A 20,947-nucleotide genomic window follows, 5' to 3' on the forward strand; every position below is an offset into this window, starting at 1 on the left:
CAAATGCATATTGAAGACAGTTCTGTCTGCTTCTCTCTGAAATTAATTCTTAATAATTGAAGATATTTATGCAGGGGTGCAGTTAGTGACAGTGTGGGCTTGGGGGGGGGGGGGGGAGGCTTAGCGAAGCGTCAATTGTAAACCATGCATGAAATGTGCTCTATAAATTTCACTTAGTTCATGATTTGCTATCGCTGCAACAATGATTTGTATGAGCCGATGTCAGACCATCTGAACCGAACATAAAACTCAATTCTCTGGTCTATTTTATTTTCTCACCCCATCATGTGTCAGGCAGACAAAAACACACAATGATACACAACAGAAGAGCTCATCTCCTTCTGACTCCTCTGGCTGCGTCTCCTGCCTCCTGCATCAAATTCAGCCTTTTAATATCGGCCGGCCCAAAGCACAGCAGCAATGAAGCCGTCACGCTGTTTTATCCGAACAGACTCTTCCAGCTGAACTCTCTCTGCCAGCCTGTAATCCAACTCTGAACCTCCCAGAGTCTCCATGTATTCATCCCCCGCCCCCGTTTCTCCATGCTCTGGAGACATCTTTTCTCCGCTCTTAGGACTTCCTCCTGCCTCTTCCCCTCCCGCCGACTCCCCTGACCTCTTCCAGGCCCCCGGGGACTCGCTCGGTGTTGTGCTTGCAGAGGACTGTGGGATACCAGCTGCACTTTTAATGATTTTGCCCCCGGGCATCACATCAGCCAGAGAAACACAGTTACCATTTTTTCAACAGACTGAGAACTCTCACCCCTGTGACGCCTCTGCAAAATGTGTGTGTGTGTGTCTCTGTGTGTCTCTCTGTGTGTCTCTGTGTGTGTGTGTGTGTGTGTGTGTGTGTGTCTCTCTGTGTGTGTGTGTGTGTGTGTGTGTGTGTCTCTGTGTGTGTGTGTGTGTGTGTGTCTCTGTGTGTCTCTCTGTGTGTCTCTGTGTGTGTGTGTGTGTGTGTGTGTGTGTGTGTGTGTGTGTGTGTGTGTGTGTGTGTGTGTGTGTGTGTGTCTCTGTGTGTGTGAATGTTTGCATTGCACAAACTTGATGTCGATGTTGCTTCTTACTTATTCTTCGCTTCTGCACAAAAATATTCAAATGGTTTTGAGCACAGTTCTGTTTTTATGTTTGGAGCTGCTGAAGATGGCCAGTGCACCAGTGTTGTTGTTGTAGATGAAATGTTCATCCGACTGAATGTCTTCTTCTTACTTCTGCATCTCTCTTTTTGACCTTTCACCCCGCTCTCTAATCTCTCTCTCGCTCCTGCGAAACAAAATGCAGCACATCCTGTAAACACATTGCAATTAGCATCATGTGCTTCGGTGCATCCCAAACCGCACACTGATGAAGTTCAATCAATTTGTTTTAATTACCGGTATTACTTTCTCAGAAACTCTTCTTATCTCTGCAAAAAAGTTTGATCTCTCAGGGTTTGTTTTTTGTTTGAAAAAAAACTGCAGCAAGTAGTTTGAAAATTAGCCGTTTGGACAGGGCTCTCAGTGTGTGTGTGTGTGTGTGTGTGTGTGTGTGTGTGTGTGTGTGTGTGTGTGTGTGTGTGTGTGTGTGTGTGTGTGTGTGTGTGTGTGTGTGTGTGTGTGTGTGTGTGTGTGTGTGTGTGTGTGTGTGTGTGTGTGTGTGTGTGTGCCTCTAACCCTGACTCACCCCTGTCTTTCTCCCCCTTCCCGTCCCTCCAGACATTGATGACTGCCAGTCTAATCCGTGCCAGAATGGAGGAACCTGCATCGATGAGATCAGCTCCTTCGTGTGTCTTTGTCTTCCCAGCTACGGAGGAGCTACGTGTGACAAAGGTAACAGCATGGACGAGCTTTCACCTGACAGCAGCCAGTGAAGAAGTAGATAGATGGGAGGGAATGATTGAGAGTAGCAGGAGGAGGAGGTGAAGATAAAGCTACAGAGGAGGAAGTGACAGGAAAAGGCATGAGGAGACTAAGAAGATGCTAGAAGGTGTAGAGACAACGAGGTGGAGGAAGGTGGAGTTAATGAGATGGGGGGGGGGGGGGGCTGTGGAAGTAGGAGGAGGACATGAATGTAGACAAAGAGGTGGAGGAGGACGAGGGGAGATCTTTGGAATAATCAGGTTCATACAGGACACCTGCGTGCAGCCGGCTTCTCCTCTCATTAAGGGGATTCCCCTGTGAGACGTGAACCACGAGGGAGGCCGGATCACAACCTGCCACGTTACATGAAAACACCAAGGTCGAAGGTCAGAGTGTTGGAGAGAACGTTAGCGGTCCAATCGTTGGAGATTTGGACCGCTAACGTCAACAACAGCTTTTTTAAAGGAGTCGATTAGTAAAGTCAACGCGGTTTTGTGACATTTTAAGAATATGTTTCAAGCTGCAGACAATCAGGGAAAGAGTGCACAAGCTGCCAATTATATTATAAGTTTATCATGAAAATGAACAGTGAATAAACATGAACACGGGTTAACTGCAGATATACAATGTGTTTAATTGAATTCATTAATTTAATGTCATTTTAATAACTAACAATGCAATTAATGAAGGATGCAAACCCTACACGTCTTAAACACCCAGATTTAAGTAAAGATGTTGGAATGAAAACAAAGAGCGATGGATGAAGAGAGTGATAGAAGAGGGAATCTGAACTCTGAGTTACATGAAACCAAGTCGGTCTCATGGTCCGGCGTCTCACAACTGTGACTTTGACTTCCTGTCTTTCCTTTTTCTCGATGCTTCCAGTGTCTCGCTCTGCTTTTCCCGGCTCGGCTGTTGTTGGAGCGATCAGTAGAGGACTGAGTGAAGAGCGAAGCCACAGAGAAGCAGCCGACTAAATCAGAACATATTAAATGTAGAAACAACGTTAGCTTCTCCAGCAGATTGTCCACGTTACGTTTTCACTTCCTGTATTCAGGCTGCGTGTCATATCGTGTGAGAGGACTTTCAGTTAAATACAATGATGCATGTTGACGATGTGGACGTGATGCTGCTTTCAGAGACAATCACAACGTTAGAACTAACAGACTGTATCGAGTGAAAGGCGATTTGTTTCTCTGTAGCATCATTTCTATAATGTTGTATTATGACCATCTCAGTCTGTCAGAGAGCAAGTACAAGTACGTTCAGCAGCTGCCGTCCAAATATTGGACCGATTAAAACGTTGTCGTCCTCATTAGTCGCTCAAAGACATGGGAGAGCAGGGTCCAGGCTGAAAGACGCCACCTTCACACATGCAGGTCATGCATGTTTCATCCCTCTGTGAGCAGCTGCTTTTTCTGAGCTGAGTTTCTGGACTCACTCAAGGTTTTTCTGAAGCGAGGACACAGCAATCGTACGCTGCTCAGATTTGAAAGCCCCTGGTGATTCGTGATGCTGGGCTGTATAAATAAAAATGGGCTTGACTAGATACATATAAGGAGTCACAAGAGGATTAAGTGGATAGGAGAGAGAGGAAAGTTCACCAACTTTATGCAGCACTCGCTCGCTCGAGTGCCCTTTAATCTTACAGTGTTCCACATACTTGTTAACGTTTTAGATCTTTCACCGCCGAATGTTACTTTGGTAGCTGCCGCCTTAATATTCATGCTCCTCCTGTGGAGCGGCTCATTTATAAACAGGAAAATAAAAAGCCTATACGGAGCATGGATTTGTGTTGCAGAGCTACTTTGAATCAAGGCGGATCAATGTGTTGATCGAGTGTAATACATTTTACAGGTTTTACAGCCTTCCATATTGCATGTTGACCCTGTTAACTGTGGTTTCCCCTCCTTCACATGTCCTGGAGCCGTGGAGTCATTGCATTATTGCATTATCGGGAGCAGCAGGTCCGAATGTGTAAATCTAAAGTTCCTTTTGTGTTTGCTGCTCCACGTTCGCAGAACAGCAGGATTTTAGCTTTGAAGAGTACAATTCTCACCAGGCGTCACTCTGCCATCGCTGTGTGATCCCAGTTTTTCTATTTGCTCACGCTGGCTCGAAGAGAAGCCTTCCACATGACCACAGGCAGCATACGTTAAGAAACCGTTACGTTATGATTCATATCGCATGTGTACGTATGGAATACGTTCCTTCAAACCATAACTTTACCATTTCTGCTAATAGAGCCCACTAAATCCAGCACACTGTTATTTCAACTTATCATATTGACTTACGAGTTGACATGGTTAGTAATTTCCTGCCGGCATTGCGGGCAGCATCAGTGCTCTGCTGTGTAAATATTTCTATATTGTTCCTGTGGAAGTCGACGGCACACAGTTTTGTGTGGTGGAAGATTCAAATGACGTTTAACAAAGCATGTTGATAACCACGGCCGTTATCTCCGACGGCTTGAGGCTCTGTCGAGTCAGCTCTGTCCAACTTGCTTGCTTGCTCACCCCGCCGGTTGTTGGCCGTGAAGGCCTTAATGCTGCTGGCCTGTTACCGTCGTGATCCCATCTGAGACTCAATCATTGGAAGTTGATGAAGTCCTTCAGCCAATGCACAGACAGAGGCAGGACATTTTTACATTTACAGTTTTTCACACAGGTTCTCGTCTGCAAGACGATGGTTGATGATATTCTTTTGTCACAAAGTAAAGTTTTCAGCATGTTTATGGTATTTTAACGATCGCTGCAGTGTGCAAAACAAGCGTTGTGTTTTTCTGTTTTCTGCCCGTTGAAAAAGAAAAGGCAGTAGCGAAGAGTAACAGAGACATCAGTCAGTTGTTTCTGCATTCTTGAGACTAACCTGCTGGTTTCTGGCTCGCTGTCTCATCAGTGGAGGCAGAAACCGAGTCTCTCTGAACCCGACTGAAGCCAAAAGTGACGACGAATGCGTGGATTCTTCTTATCAGCTCCTTTTTCCTTGTTTTATCCGTCGTTCGCTAGCGATTCTCTTCTCAAGTCTTTTTTCGGGAGTAGGAAATTACATAATGTGCACGTGTAAGAGTTTGGATGTGTTACTTTGCTATTCCACGACTGTAGACACCTCCGTTTCATGTTGCCTTTCCCTTTTTTCCTTCCTCTCCCTCCCTTTCTGCTGTCACTCTGCACTCCTCTGATCTCTGCTGCACCGCGGGAGGTTTTTGTCACTCAGTGTGTGTGTGTGTGTGTGTGTGTGTGGATGATTGTGTGATGCTCAAGCATTTCTTAGAGCTGCAGTAAGAGATCTTTCAGCTTGCAGACATTCGCATGTGTTTCTACTCGTGAGGACCCCCGTGGACACGATGCTTTCTTTAGCCGTCATCACTAAATGCCTCACTCCAACGCTGAAGGCCTTTACACGCATTTATATATTTATTCAAACTGTTGTGTTTGAGTGCTTTCAGATTGCAATTATTAGGCAGTGGAAACGCAGCCGAATTCTGAGGTGAAACAATTTGATTTTCTGAGCTTTCACACCTGCATGAAGACATCAACAAATCACATTGTATGAAACGGACATATGCCAATCAACTACAGGCAGGCTGTGAAGTTCAAACCAGGACGACTAACTTTAGCATTTCAACCACTCCTTACCTTCTTAGCTTTCACAATAAAAGTGTATTTTATTTATTTTACCAGAAGGAACTAAAATTCACTCCGATTATTTGGCTAAAAGAAAAAGAAAAAAGCTTATCGTAGCTTATCAACTATTGACCTGCTCTGGTCAATAAGGTAGCTGGTTCTCTGCGTGAACCTTCTCTTGAAAAGTGTTGCAACTTTTACAAATATTTCGTTGGATCCCCTAGAATGCTGCACACTGGCCCTTTAACCCTGAAACAGGCCTTTGGAGACACGAGGATCAACCAAAATGTCCTCACTTTCCCAGAGACAAAACCACACACACACACACACACACACACACACACACACACACACACACACACACACACACACACACACACACACACACACACACACTCCCTTTTAGCAGTTTCTTTTCTGTGTAGGTGGCATGCTGATTATTCATTATTCGCCACACACAAACCAACAAAGCTCAGTCTACACATGTACCCTTCCAATTACCAACAGATGTTCTTCCTCTGTTTATTCAACAGCAGCCGAGACAGCAGTCGAGCACTTCCGACTCCAAACAGCAAAGAGTTCTGAAATAACTTGTGTATGCAAAACATGCAAAAACACTTTCCTAACGGAGCTGATAATCTACAAATTAGAAACAGAAAGCTTGCTTTCAAATAAAGGATTGTGTAGCTAATGAATGTCTGGCTGCTGCTTGGTGCTCTGTGAGGATTGTGTGTTTGCTCTCACTCTGAACTCACAGACCAGACCGCCGTCTTCATCCATCTTCCCCTTCACGGCCGTGTTTGCTTGCCCCGCCACGTGTCACATCATTAATATTTGATTTACATTAGCGAGTGAAATGATATTCAGTGGTCAGATCTTTCATGTATTTGGTGAAGAACTCTAGCGTGTATCGTTCCGCCAGCCGATAAAATTACACCCGTTTACGAGTCATCAGAACATGGTTTGAAAGTGGATGCTACACGCACCACATTTTGATCAGTCCAGTGGTCGGCAGCACGTTTAACAGCTTGCAGCCAGTGCCCCCTGATGGCCAGTAGAGAGAATGCAAGTTTAAGGCACTTTAGCCCTGGCTTCACTTCTCAGAACCATCAGTTTATTATCCAAGCCAACCATGACATTAGCTCCTACGATCCAACACTGATGCATTCGGCTGGAAGTCACTCGTTAATGGAAACGTCTCCACCCTGTCAGAATCATGAACAGTGACATTGAACATTTTGAATTAATTCAATGTTTATGCTTGTTAACCCGTTGAGAATGCCTCATCTTTTACATACATGCTCATATTTCATATGCTTATGATGATAGCTTTATATGTATAGACCTGACCTGCAATACACAAGCATGCACAGACACGCAGGAGTCATTTGTACAGGAACACACGAAACAGCGTTACAGGAAACCCAAAGAAAAGTAGAGCACAACTTCCCCCCAGAAGGGGACGACGGGGGAATCTGGGGCAGACAGATAGGAGGACTTTTGAGTACATGGACGCCAACAGCAGCACCACTGCTGCAGATTGGATGCAGGCAGCAGATGATGTAGTTTACCCCACAACCGAGACTAATGAGCAGGAGAGCAGAGTAGGAAGTGGGAAGCTCCAGAGTCCCTCCGTCATCCCGTCACTGCACACCGCTTATTCCACTTTCTCTCTCATCGATGCATGCTCTTACAGCCGAGGTCATTTCCTGCTCATTTAGAGTCACTGGGGTAAATACATGATGCTCTACTGATGACTGAACACACATGACTTTAATTAACCCCGTCCTGTTTTAACAGCTTTGGAAAATTCACAGGTTGCATCCAATGCCGAAGTTCAGTTCTGTCACATCTTTGATGTGGGGCATATCCGAGGTGGCAGACCTGCAGTCAGTGTTCACATAGAAACCACTACATTTTAACATTACACAACCCTAACCATAGCTTATTTGCCTTCATGATGGTTCCTCATTTGTCAGCCTTTTGTGGCTCCACAGGGTTCCGAATCTGATAAATGTCCTCATGTGATTGAGTTGGTTGGGACGTCTCTCCCCTAGAGTTAGAGAGAAGTCAGCTTATCAGACCTCTATAGCCCCTCATCATCGTTAATGCAGGCCAGCAGTGGAGTTTTATATCTTCTTTCTTTAACAAGTAAATGTTCAAGATGCATTTCCAAATATGTGAAGTGCTCTTTTAACCATATTGCACTTCCCAGATTGGGAAGTGCAATCCAAATTTTCCAAATTTTGCACAATCGTCCAGTCAAACAGTCAATTCAATGTTGCTACCCTTCGCTAGTCCTCGCTTAATTCCATATTGCCATATTACCATATTGCTGTTTCAGTCACTACCACTTCCATTAAATATCACACCACACACCGTGTTCATAAGATGCAAGTTGGTCATTGAAAATGTGATTAACAACTTAATGTCTTAATGGCTGGTATAAAAATCCACCCATCATATGATCAGTTGGCATTGGGAGCAGGCAGGGTTCACGCTCGACAGGTCGCCGGTCGATCCAGGACTGACCCATAGAGACAGACAGTCCTTCACACTCAGATTTACACATACGTCAGGGAAATTAGCCCTTAGCAACATCCCATTGTCTGTGATAATGTTGGGTTTCAAGATGTTTGTATGATTGGAGATATACTGCAGCAGTATGAATGATCTTTCCACATCCGAGCCTCCGTGCATTTGCCATGCTCTCGATTGGAATAAAGGTTTCTACTGATCCTACTAGTCCAGACCAGGACTCAGTCGCTAGTCCGTTCATGAAACCTCCATCGGTCACACAGTCACTCCGAGCTGACCTCGTCTAGAGATCAAGCACTCCGAGCACTTTGGCCGATCTTGTGATCTATGAGCTGCCGTTTGTTGTTCCAGAACTCAGAGTTTGTGTCTTAGTTTCTTTTTTTTTTTGTATATCATTGTTCTTGGAGCGGGTTGTGTTGTGTCTCAGCAGTGTTGCTAATGGAGATTCATGCATTCTGATAACACACGGAGAGGGACGCGAGCCAGGACTGAGCGAGGGCCTTCTCGGTTTACCTTTGAGAACACACACACAGAAACTCAGTTGCACAAACACACACTCGTAAAAAAAAACCAGAAGTTTTACCTGTGTGAGGCCATTCAGGTGAAATAACGGCGAGGCGTCGCTCTCGCTCCATATGCCATTGTGTTGGACGCAAATCTGCCTCCTAACAGGAAAGCTGGCGAGAAGAGGGGCTCTTTTATTCTCATACGAGGTGCTTAATTAGACGACGTTCCCGAAGTGTCATTCTCTGCTCCTTCGTGGGGAAAGGCAGAAAAGAAAGAAAGGAAGAAGAAAAGAGACTGTGCTCCTCCGCTTGTATTAATGAAGGTTCTCCACTTCCTCTTCCTGATGCACGTGCTGCGATGGCCGAGTAGCCTGGTTGGTACGTTACGCTTCTTCTTGCTTTCATGTCATGTCTACGGCTACAGCCGCATTGTTTTCCAGGAGCGTTTTAGGAAATCCCACACTCCAGGTTTCATTCCCGTGTGATCTCATGTCTCAAGCCAAAGTGGGAATGCCTTAAATGTGCATGATTCCGAATGGCCAGCAGGGGGAGACTGCTATGAGAAAATGACTCCAATTCTCACTACCCCAGTAAACATTGTTTATGGGCGCGCTAGTTTCAAGTCTTTCAATGACGTCATGTGAGAATTAAATAAATGCTTAAGCGGATATGCTGCTATTCTGATTGACAGGTCGCGACCACGCCGTTGTGCCGGTCTGAAAGTCAGCTCTGGTTCCAAAAAAAAACAATATGGAGACTAACAAAAACCAAGATGGTGCTAAAAATACAAAGTTTTTCTCAGCTTAGATAAGAAGTTTTGTAAATGAAGCAGAAAAGTACAATGCAGCAGCTTTTCTGATGGTTGATGTGTTTCCTGCCCACTGTTTAGAACAATGCTGCCCTCATGTTCCCCTTCTTTTACCGTTTGAATGAACTGCACCGTACTTTCTCTGTCCTCACGTTTACCTCCATCAGCATTAGTCTGCGAGGACACGTCTCTGGGCTAATTCTGCACAACGAGCCTCCAGACTGGCATCAGTCATTCCCGCTGCGCCCTGCGGCCGTTTCACTGTAACATCCGTTACTGCTAATTGTGAGAATCACACTATTAAGATGTTCCATTAATCACCAGTGCACACTTAACAACCATTAATAATTCCCCGGCCGCTCTCTCACATTCTCCTCACATTCTCACCTTCATGTCACTGACGCCGCCCCCCCCCCCCCCCCCCCCCCCCCCTCTCTGTGTCCCACTATGTCTCTCCATCTCTCGCTCACTTCCTCTTCCTCGCTCTCCGGACTGCTGTCATCTGGCCTCTCGCTGAGCTGCCAGCCTTCAAAGAGTCACACAGGGAGGAGGCGTCACACACACACATATACATACACATACACACATATACATACACACACAAACAAACACACACACACACACACACACACACACATACACACATACACACATACACATACATACACACACACACACACACATACATACACACACACACACACACACATACACACATACACATACATACACACACACACACATACACACAAACACACACATATACATACACACACACACAAACACACACACATACACACACATACACACACACACACATATACACATACACACACACACACACACATATACACATACACACACACAAACACACACATACACACACACACACATATACACACACACGCACACATAAACACACACACACACGTTTCATCCTTCGGGGATGTGAGAAAGCAGAGCAGCAGAAATATCACTGGTCATAAACGAGCCAATCAGTGAGCGGGGAAGTGTGTTTATTTCCTAACTGCCGTTCACTAAAGTCTGTGGGAATATTAATCGCTGAGACATGCCCCCTGCCTCCCTCTCTCTCTCTCTCCCTCCCCTCTCCGCCTGTCGGAGAGGAAAACGGGTGAAGAAGACGACTTGAGTTATGTGTAAATATTTGAAGAGGCTGATGTGATGTCGGGCTTTGAGCATCGCTGTCAGCGAGTGGGAGAAGAAATCAGCAGAGACTGGGTTGAGGATCTGAAGGGGGAGAAAACACGCTGTTTACTTTTCATCCCTGCCCCTCTCTCTCTCTCTCTCTCTCTCTCTCTCTCTCTCTCTTAGTCTGTATCTCTTTTCTGTCCTCCCACTCCGCGTCTCACTGTTAGATGCATTTAGTTTGTCTGTAATTTCTTTGTTGTCGTTGGATACCGAATTCATTTATGTAAATCCCAAGTAGGAATCGCACCAAGTTTGGACATGCGTGTGTGTGTGTGTGTGTGTGTGTGTGTGTGTGTGTGTGTCTAGTTCCGGGTTTAAAGGCTTCAACCTACAGTACAGACACACTGCAGTAGGTGTATGTTTCATTCATAGATGTGCATATTTACATCTAATTTTGCCAATGTGGGTAAACATGAATCTTCAGAGAGCAGCAGTAACGAGATTTGATCCCCATATAATCAGAGATAACGGTCGTAACATGATGCTCTCTCTCTCTGTTCAGAAGTACTGCTGCAAAATGCTGAGTCATGCAGCCGGGTTCCTGGGACGCTATGATAAATTTACACCATAAGACAAACTTTTAATGTAATTATGATAATACTTATTTCTAAATCGTTGTGGTTTCTTTGTTTACTTCTTTTGACAAATGTACTTATTGTAAGTCGCTTTGGACAAAAGCGTCTGCTAAATGACCTAAATGTAAATGTAAATCAGGAGATACTGAAAGGTTCTGCACATTAGAATCAACGTAGAGGAATGATCTGCACTTCTAACCAGTCCATTAGTGGGCAAACACCCTATTTTTAAATTGTCTCATTAGGGTTGCAGCTCTACTAAATGCTGAATAATACGTTTGGAAAATATATAACACTACTATTAAAGCAGAAATCAAAATGTGGAAGGAACAAGGCACAGCTTGATTTGTGGGTAGTTTTAAGTGCTTAGTGACATTTTTGTTCCTCCATAAACCTAATACACTGAACTCAACCCTTTATGAGATCTTTTGCTAGTTAGACTGAATATCAGTGTCCGATTGATATTATGAGCATTTTCTGACACTTCCCCTCGCTTATACCATCACACTCACGTGTCGTTGTCTTTGACTGTTGAACAACGATGCCGGTGGTTTACAAGAGTGGGACTTGAAAGGCAAAAGGGTGCCTTGTAAATTCTGTTTAGTCCAATGAATGGCAGGAATGTACTTCAATGTCACTTCTGTCATATTTCTATGCAACTGACATGGATTTATGTTCTCAGAATGTCTGTGGCGGTGTGATAAACCTGATTTCATATGCAAAGATAGGCTAAGAATGAGGAGGAGAACGTGGACTTGTGTAGTTACTGTGAGTAAGCCGTCAGTTGTTCAGGAACCAAAGCAACGCTCTGCAGCCGTTTAAAAACTAAGAGACATCTTCCTCAGGCGTTATCAAACCACCACCCAGCAGAACAAGCAGGAAATAGACACATCCGTCACTCAGGTGGTTGTGATCTGCATGATTGAGCCGAGCTGCACGACGCTGAGACTCCCACATGGTGGACAGAGCATGATATATATATATATCATATAGAAATCACAGAAATCAGGCAATGTTGAAGAAACTGTTTTGTACAAAAATACATTACATTCAAAAACATTTTCAGAAAAATGTCATGTCATAAATGTCATAAATTACTTGCCAGGAAATACAGGCAATTTTCACCTCAGCAGCTCAGAAACAGTAACAACTTTCTCAAAAGCTCAAACACAACTGAAAACCTCACACACACAACTGAAAACCTCACACACACAACTGAAAACCTCACACGTGCAACTGAAAACCTCACACACAACTGAAAAGCTCACACACACAACTGAAAAGCTCACACACATCTGAAAACCCCACACACAACTGAAAACCTCACACACACAACTGAAAAGCTCACACACAACTGAAAACCTCACACACAACTGAAAAGCTCACACACACAACTGAAAACCTCACACACACAACTGAAAAGCTCACACACACAACTGAAAACCTCACACACACAACTGAAAAGCTCACACACACAACTGAAAAGCTCACACACACAACTGAAAACCTCACACACACAACTGAAAACCTCACACGTACAACTGAAAACCCCACACACAACTGAAAACCTCACACACAACTGAAAAGCTCACACACACAACTGAAAAGCTCACACACATCTGAAAACCCCACACACAACTGAAAACCTCACACACACAACTGAAAAGCTCACACACACAACTGAAAAGCTCACACACATCTGAAAACCTCACACACAACTGAAAAGCTCACACACACAACTGAAAAGCTCACACACACAACTGAAAACCTTACACACACAACTGAAAAGCTCACACACAACATTGAGTCCACACAACTAAGCATGTGCAGCACACTGAAGTGCAACATTGAAAACAGTCCTAGAAATGGAACACACCATCTGAATGCCAGGGACTCTGGAGAACGAACCATTTCTCCTTTTGAAACACGTCTCGATGTCGGCTACCTGTTTACAGTCAAACATAGAAGCGTTTATTTCAGTCCACACAGAGAACCAGACAGAACTGGAACCGGTCTGCTCACCAACAACAAGGTGATGTGTAATTGGCATCAGAGTGTGAAGAAGGAAAGTCAGAGTCTAATGCAGATAAGGGAGCGTGGAGAAGTGCCAAATTGGGTTGAGCGATTGGTACATGAAGTGAAGGTTGTGCAAATTGGCTGAATTTGCGCTTTTGGTAAAAAGCCAGAGTTTCTCCCAGCAGGCTGCTGTTGTTTCCTGCATGAACCAAGTACCTTACCTCCCCATAACCATAACCGAGTAATTATGTCCTGTGTTCAGGTTTTGTTTCAATTTCATGGTCCTTTTAATGAGCTGAACCAAGTAGTTCTGTTGCCTGAACCAAATGCCGTAGTTCTAGTTCAATTCACAACCTTAACAACAGAGAGAATCTGTTTCCCTGGAAACATGATGGAGAGTGCAGGAGAGCTATATGGAAAGGTTATTTTGTAGGAGACGAGGCTGGTCTTTTCATACATGACAACAGGATTTACTGCCATTATGCTGTCTATCTGTCCATCTATTTATGTATTTGTTTCACCTACCGGTATGTGTGCGTCCGACCGGCTCAATGAGGCTGCTGCTGCACGAAAGTTGTTTTCTCTCTACCAAAAACAGTTTATCCTCAGTGCTAATGATAAACAGAATAAACGCTCGCATAAATGAGCTGACGAGATGATGCAGCGAAACTTGGCATTCCTTGCGCTGCCTCGTGCAGTCGGACGAGGAACAGTCACGGCTGCTCGTGGAAACCAATGCCGATGCAATGCGATGTGGTCGAAGCCGTCGTCCGAACAGCTGTACTTCATTCTGAAACAAATGTGTGGCATTCAAAGAGAGATTTGCTAAAACCTCACTTTCAACCAGCAGATTGGTGACTGGGCTTTCTGTCTGGGTTGTGAATGATGTTCTTCACAGCGTTGTACCTTAAATAGCCGAGAACAACACGGTGAACGGAGGAGAGCTTAACGGCATGAAAAGGCACTTAGTTTCTCAATGCGCTGTGAAGGTTTGAGGCCCCTTATTTCATATTACAGTATAGTGGATACTTGCTTTATGACGGCCTCCTCTCTTCCTTAGTTCACAGCCAACACCACACATCTCTGCATACTAAGCAGGCCCCATACGGCCCAATTTGCACTGCACAATTTACTGGTGTCGCTTCACATTTGTTGGAGGAAAAGCTGAGGCCTTTTTCCCTGATCCCAGCGCCGCAGGGAGGGGGGGGTGGGGGGGAGCTGGAGGTGGCTTAGCTGGCAGAGCGAGCCTGAACCCACAGCTTCAGGTGTACACACATTCTCATGCAAACTTCTACCAACACACACAGACAAGGCATGCGACCGAAAGCGACACACACACACACACACACACACATCAAATTTGAAATGTACTGCTCAGAATCCCACAGCTAACCCAGCTACAGATGAGGGTTGATAGATAGAGAGATGAAGGGGGAGGAAGGAGAGGGGGGGAGGGAGGGAGAGCTGACAGGACTGTGACAGGGCTTAATTACCAAGCGAACGCCGCACACTGGAAGCAATTTCTAAGGATTGTTGTCATTTGAATAGATTAAAATGCCCTTTTCTCTGGTCTAAGCTGTCTCACCGGCTCGCCTTCTGCTGTGGATTAAAAGTCCAAGTCAACAATCAAAGAGAAGGAGATACAGAGCGATGGAGGGAAGAGAGGAGTGTCACAGAGGGCACTTCAAGCAAGGGGAAAGACGGGCAAAGCAATATATATACATATATATGTATGTATATATATGTATGTATATATATATATATATATATATATATATATATATATATATATATATATATATATATATATACTAAATCATAGTCATACACCTCCTCTTTGTCCTAAAATCCCCCTCCCCCTTTCCTGTGCAACACTATTATTCTTTTGCATCCATTAGCTGTGGGTGTTTAATGATTTCAAAAAGAAACCCACATTTCTCTTCCCATGGATTTCCGATTGACTAATCACTGTCTTTTTCAATTACCTCCCCCGCCTTCGTCCCAGACACGGAGGGCTGCGAGCACACGTGGAGGAAGTTCCACGGCCACTGCTACCGGTACTTCAGCCGGAGACACACCTGGGAGGACGCCGAGAAGGACTGCAGGGAGCACAGCGGCCACCTGGCCAGCGTCCACAGCCTGGCGGAGCAGAACTTCATCAGAGGTGGGTGGAGGTTTGGGGGGAGACGAGGACGGGCTCGGCACAGAGAGCCTGTGTAAATGTTTCTTGGTGTTTCATCTGAGCAGATTACACAGAAGGAAGTCTTAAGCACTTCCACAATTTGATGGGCGTTCAAATCTCCTCAATTCAATCAATGCTCATGACTGCATCTTAAAGGGGCAGTGCGTCACATTTAGGGGAATATAATATTCATAACTATGTTTTCATGAGTGTATTCTTACATGAAAGTAAGGATCACTGTGTTTATGTTAGCTAGTATGAGCCTTTCATGTCCTCTTCACAGGGGCGGCCATGTTGGACCTGCATGTTTCTACAGAAGCCCGGATTGGACAAACCAAACACAGTCTCCTCTAAAGAGGCCCATTTGCGTTTTTACAAAACCTGAGAGCCACCTGGTTTTTATGACAAGCCTCTAGAATAAATGCAAAAGAAATGACAAAAATCTGCATTTTCATATCAAAAATCCAATATTTGTTTCTTCCTGGAAAACTAAAATATGACTGTTGCTTAGATCAGCGAGTATCAACCAAATTCAGTCAATCTGCGACTTTGACAGGTTTTCATATCACAACAAAAGTTATCTCAGGACGCTTTCCACATGGAGCTGGACTAGAACACGCTCATGGTTTTCAGAGTCCATGCATCTTCTGGATTTGCTAAAGTGATTGAACTTAATCCAAGAAGGCCACTCTTGAGGCCGCCGATCACATTTAAACAAGTTGCTTTTTATTGAAATAACAGTGATTACATATATAACCTAACCAGCTCTCCCTCTGTTGTCCGCCTGCTACACTCTGCTTTTGCTGCAGATTGATATCTACCCTTCTACCTTATTATTACCACACTGGGCAACGGCAGCTCTCGCCTTGTGTGTATTCCATAACTCGTGATAAATGTCTGGTTCGGCTCCGAAGCGCCCTTCAAGGAGTTTATTGCACTCCCCGCTGAAACAGAAACGCCCTCAGGCAGCCGAGTGGTTCCAGCCAAATAAACGCGTCTGACTTTTTGTCACAATGAAAAGGTGCTGAGGGCTCTGATGTAAATGTGTGTGACAGAACATTTAATATACTGTGATATTCTCTCTTAGGATGTGATTTGTCTCGAGGGGGTGGGGGGGGGGATCCCCACAGTGGGGTGAGATAACCCCTTTTGTGTCCTGGGATGGGAATGCCAGTGTCAGTAATGTTGAAAGTGGATTAAATAAGAACAGTATGAAGACAACAATGGCACTTGATTTGATTTTGAATGGTTGTGATTTGTTTAATCCATATTTGAGTGAAATTTTCACATTTTGTACACATGAATAAAAGAAAAATACAGTTTTAAGAGTCATTGATTCAGTGTCTGCAAAGTTCGCCCACCTGGTATTTTAAGCATGCTGTCCTAAATGATTTTGCGAATACCCACACAGTCTTTCTTTGGAGTTTCACTCAGCTCCTCTTTCAGATTTATTCTTAGTGCTCAGCCAGATCACCAGCAGCAGTCCCCTTTAATATCGGATCCAAACGTCTGTCTCAGGCAGATGCCAGGCCGGCGCCGTCCATCGAGCGCCCATCGCTCTTCCACACGCGCACAGTTACCAAAAAGCGTGTTTAATTGCCTTGAAAATGGACATCTCCACCCCTGCAATAAGGGGGATCAGGGCCATTAGGAGGATTAATGGGCCTGGTAATGATGTAAAGCAGATACACCATGATTGAAATTCCATTACATGTGTGCGTGCATGTGCACACACATCCCTCCTCCCCAAAACACACAAATGAGATCAACCCAAAACACCATTAGCGTTATTTCCTTCCACACAAACATAGTATTAGTAACAGTACATCTCCATTATTGTTCCTCTCAGCCGAGGACCTCCCAGCTGCACCTGCTGCCGTTCAGAGAGTCGGCTTTATGTGGGGAGCTGTTGCACTCAGGATCACCTGCAGCACAACATGTAACATTAACGAGCACTTGGCTGAATTTATACCTACTGTAAAGTTCAGTTAACCAGTCGTGGGGAGCACTGCTGGATGTGTGTGAACAGATGCACCATGTTTTCTGTGAGTCTGGACGAGCTCTGAGACAATAAGCCCGATGATGTCATCATGGTTTTACTCGGCAGCCCAGTCACCAGGAACAATCTTTCTGCAAACCCCAGATACAATAATGAATGTGGATCGTTATTGAACGTTAGGTAGGGGGCACAGACACAGGACTTTCCCCCAGGAGACCACTGTTTGTGCCCCCCCCTGAAACCAAAACTCTTGTTATTCATCATCAGGAGTCTGGTTTGAGTCCGCATTCAACATGTCCTTGGTTTGCAGCAACATACAAAAATTCAATTTGTTGCATTCTGGGAAGTGTATATCAAGACAAAAGTGTTTCCATTCACTGGTTTGTTTGCACAATTTCCACTAAAACTACAAAGAGGAAACAATAAAAGTTGTGAATTATGGTTAACCTTGGTTGAGGTGAAAAGTTGGTGTATTTGGTTTATCACTAAAACTAAATGTCCCAAGGATTCTCTCTTTGCCTGTAATCGCCTGTATTGTGTTTTCAGATGCTCTCTACCTCGTGTCTGTATGTCCATTCATGTTTAATTCCTCTTTATTTACTTCCTGTCGCCTCCTTCTCAGGTCTGAGCCACGACAACACCTGGATCGGGTTAAATGATCGTACAGTGGAGGACGACTTTCAGTGGACCGACAAGATGGACATGGTGAGGAACCTGCTGGGTCTGTTTGGTCTCTAAGCCAGCTCAGTCCATCCGTGGAGCTTGAGGCTCTAAAGAAAACCGAATACATTTGGAGGCACTCAACATCGCAGCTGGAGGCATCCTGAACAGCTGTGTGTTGAGGGAAAAATAAAACATCAATTGCAATTCCATTGTGATCCAAACAAAACAGATTAAAGCTCTACCTTGAGATTTCACGGATAAATGCAATACAACTTTATTCACTGATCGTAACATCTAATCGACAGCATGCACAGAGATTTAAACAGGATGCACTTGGTGCTGTGCAGAATTCTCATTTTTCAGTTTTTGTTGTGCTGCTTCTTGAATAGAAATGCTATGAGTGAAGTTCCCCTGGTGAGCAGCGATGCCCTGTTTACATGTTTACATCTAGGACTTTTATTGTGAAAGGCAAGAACAAAACACTGCCGTTGTCAATTTGGGGCCAATTAGCATGTTTTCCCTAATTAATAAATAAATACAAAGCACTTCGTATTTGTGTGTCTGTGTTGTGACACTCATTAAATATACTATTTTTCCCCGTTATGTTTCTTTCACCTCAATTCTTGTTTGCCTGGAGTTTTAAAGACACTATTGTTCATTTAATTGTGTGTCGTTTTTTCCCTTTTTGTGCAGCAATATGAGAACTGGCGTGAAAACCAGCCAGACAACTTCTTCGCCGGAGGTGAAGACTGCGTGGTCATGATTGCTCATGAGAACGGCAAGTGGAACGACGTGCCCTGCAACTACAATCTGCCCTACGTCTGCAAGAAGGGAACAGGTGAGAGCAACGGGGTGGAAGGACAGGAGGGAGGAGGGCGCCATGGCGTACACCTTAACAGGTGATTAAGATGACTGACAGAAGGGTAAGGGTGTAAAATAGGAAGGACCAAAAAAAAGCAGGAGGCTGCGAGGAGACGTCGCCTTTAAAGAGCGAGACGGCGAGGTATCGGACAGGAGGAGGCCGTGTGAGACGAGGAAAAGGGCAGAGGAAAAACAACCTCGCTGTCTTGTGCTCTGTGCTCTTAACACTATAAGGAGAATCTTAAGTGGAGAAATGACGACAAAATGTCTCTAAAAGTGTTCACAAGTGTTGCAGCCTTTTTCTCTGACAGCACATGTACCTTCAGGGTATTAAGAATGTCCCGGCGATGCCGGAATTAAAACCAGGCCTGCCTCTGAGATTATCACCCAACCTCTTCAATTCTTACAGCTCGCCAGCACTCCTTCTCGTGTCTCTCTTCGTCATCTAGCATGACTTTAAAAAGTTCTGCACGTCCTCTGCCAATTGTTCTGTTTCTGGAAGGTGAAGCACGTCTTGGGCCAGAACGTACGTTCTGCTTTATGTTCAGGACACTCAAACTCAGCAAAACGGTGTGCGAGCAAACTTGTTGGTCGGTTAGGTTCCTGTATGCGCGGCTGCCTCGGCTTCAGGTCCCCCGACTCAGCTGCTCCTTCTTGGGAAGCAGAGTCAGGCCACACATGCTCCTCTGAGAGCCTATTAGAGCTTATTTTTGCCACACATTTGCATGCAGGTCAGACTTTACGACCAATGGCCTGTAGGCAGCCGTGTCAGCGGCTAGGTGGAGGTAAACTGGCAGGTTTAGTAAAATACTGGGACACAAAAAGCCAACAGTGGGTGTTTCCCCAAAGCTTTGGTTGGAACAGGATTTCTGTTTGAGCTGTAGGCAGGTTCACTTTTACTCTCGAGCTTAAAAAGAAAACCTGTATACATGACTGCAGTACCGAAACAGCGCTGAGTTTCACTTTCTGCAAAGAAACTTTTATGCCTCCACGGCGGTGACTGCCACGGCTGGAATGTGGGATTATCCCAATAATCCCATCTTGATGTGCACATACAGTAGAGCAGATGTTGTTGGTAGATAAGAGTTAGTGGTCGACCGATATGGGTTTTTCATTGGCCAATGCCTGTTCGCCGCCGGCCCCAGCGGGGCGAGTGTTGTGCGACGGCTCCATAAGGCTGCCTACAGATGAGTCTGCAGACATTTTTTTGTTTATCGGCCTCGTGAGCGCAGGCATTGGCCAATGTGGAACATCTCAAAATGCCATAAATAGGCCCGATTAATCAAACCGATTAATCCACTAATAACAGTGAGTCAGCTCATACATTAAATCTTTACTTTATAAGTTTAAAGTATTTAGGCAGTTGTCATCTTCACCTGTAAGCCTATTGATCCCTACAGTTGTAGAATTAATAAAACCTCAATTGTCCCTCCTCATCACTCAATATTGGATGAGCTTTAACACAAAAGCCCTGAAGGCCTTCCTGATCTTTAATTTGAAGCAGATTATTTGTGCTCTAACAGATGGTCTGTCATCAGAGGCCCAATGCAAAGAGAGCGTCCTTCTAAAGCCTCAGGCGGCGAGTGCCACTCGGCTCCGTTCCTGTATGAAAGGAAAGGTATTTCCCTCACAAGCAAAGGTGTTGCACCACCTCTGATGCACACCATCACAAGTCCCCAGCATCCAGCCCACCTCCGACCTTAATCAGTCAGTTACAATCACCGGCATCTTTTCATCTCCCCCGGCCGCCTCCCCGTCAGCCTCTACTTTCACTCCGAGTAACCTCATGTAACGTCTTGTCTTATCAGGGGAGTTTGTCAGCGCCATGCTGCTTGTTCTCCGCCCCGGTTTCTACAGCTCATGTGGTCTGTTTGCCTGCTCATCAGCGCCCCCTGAGGCCCGATAGCAGCACCGCGTGAGCTTGCCGGTCACCCAGGCAGCCGGTCAGGGCGGTATGTCGCACAGACACCATTTGTTGTGGCATGACTGAAAAGAAGTGAGACTGCCATCCGATGAGACGATGGGTCAGATCTAAAGAGAGCCGGATTCATCAACCGGCTTACACGAGCCTCTAATCATGAATCACATATGTTGAACTTGTTCAACCCGCTGATTTAGCCTCGTCTT

At 45.0% G+C, this 20,947-nt stretch overlaps 1 protein-coding gene across 1 annotated transcript in view; it reads left to right on the forward strand.

Annotated features, from left to right (window-relative positions):
- ncanb (neurocan b) overlaps positions 1 to 20,947 on the forward strand; it is a 99,534-nt gene that overhangs the window by 67,762 nt on the left and 10,825 nt on the right. Inside the window, exons 10-13 of the mRNA XM_084010701.1 lie at positions 1,694 to 1,807; positions 15,121 to 15,279; positions 17,919 to 18,001; positions 18,653 to 18,797. Of these exons, the coding sequence (XP_083866827.1) occupies positions 1,694 to 1,807; positions 15,121 to 15,279; positions 17,919 to 18,001; positions 18,653 to 18,797 (501 nt within the window). The remainder of the gene's footprint in view (positions 1 to 1,693; positions 1,808 to 15,120; positions 15,280 to 17,918; positions 18,002 to 18,652; positions 18,798 to 20,947) is intronic.

This window comes from Eutrigla gurnardus (genome assembly GCF_963514095.1).
Source record: "Eutrigla gurnardus genome assembly, chromosome: 6".
NCBI lineage: Eukaryota > Metazoa > Chordata > Actinopteri > Perciformes > Triglidae > Eutrigla > Eutrigla gurnardus.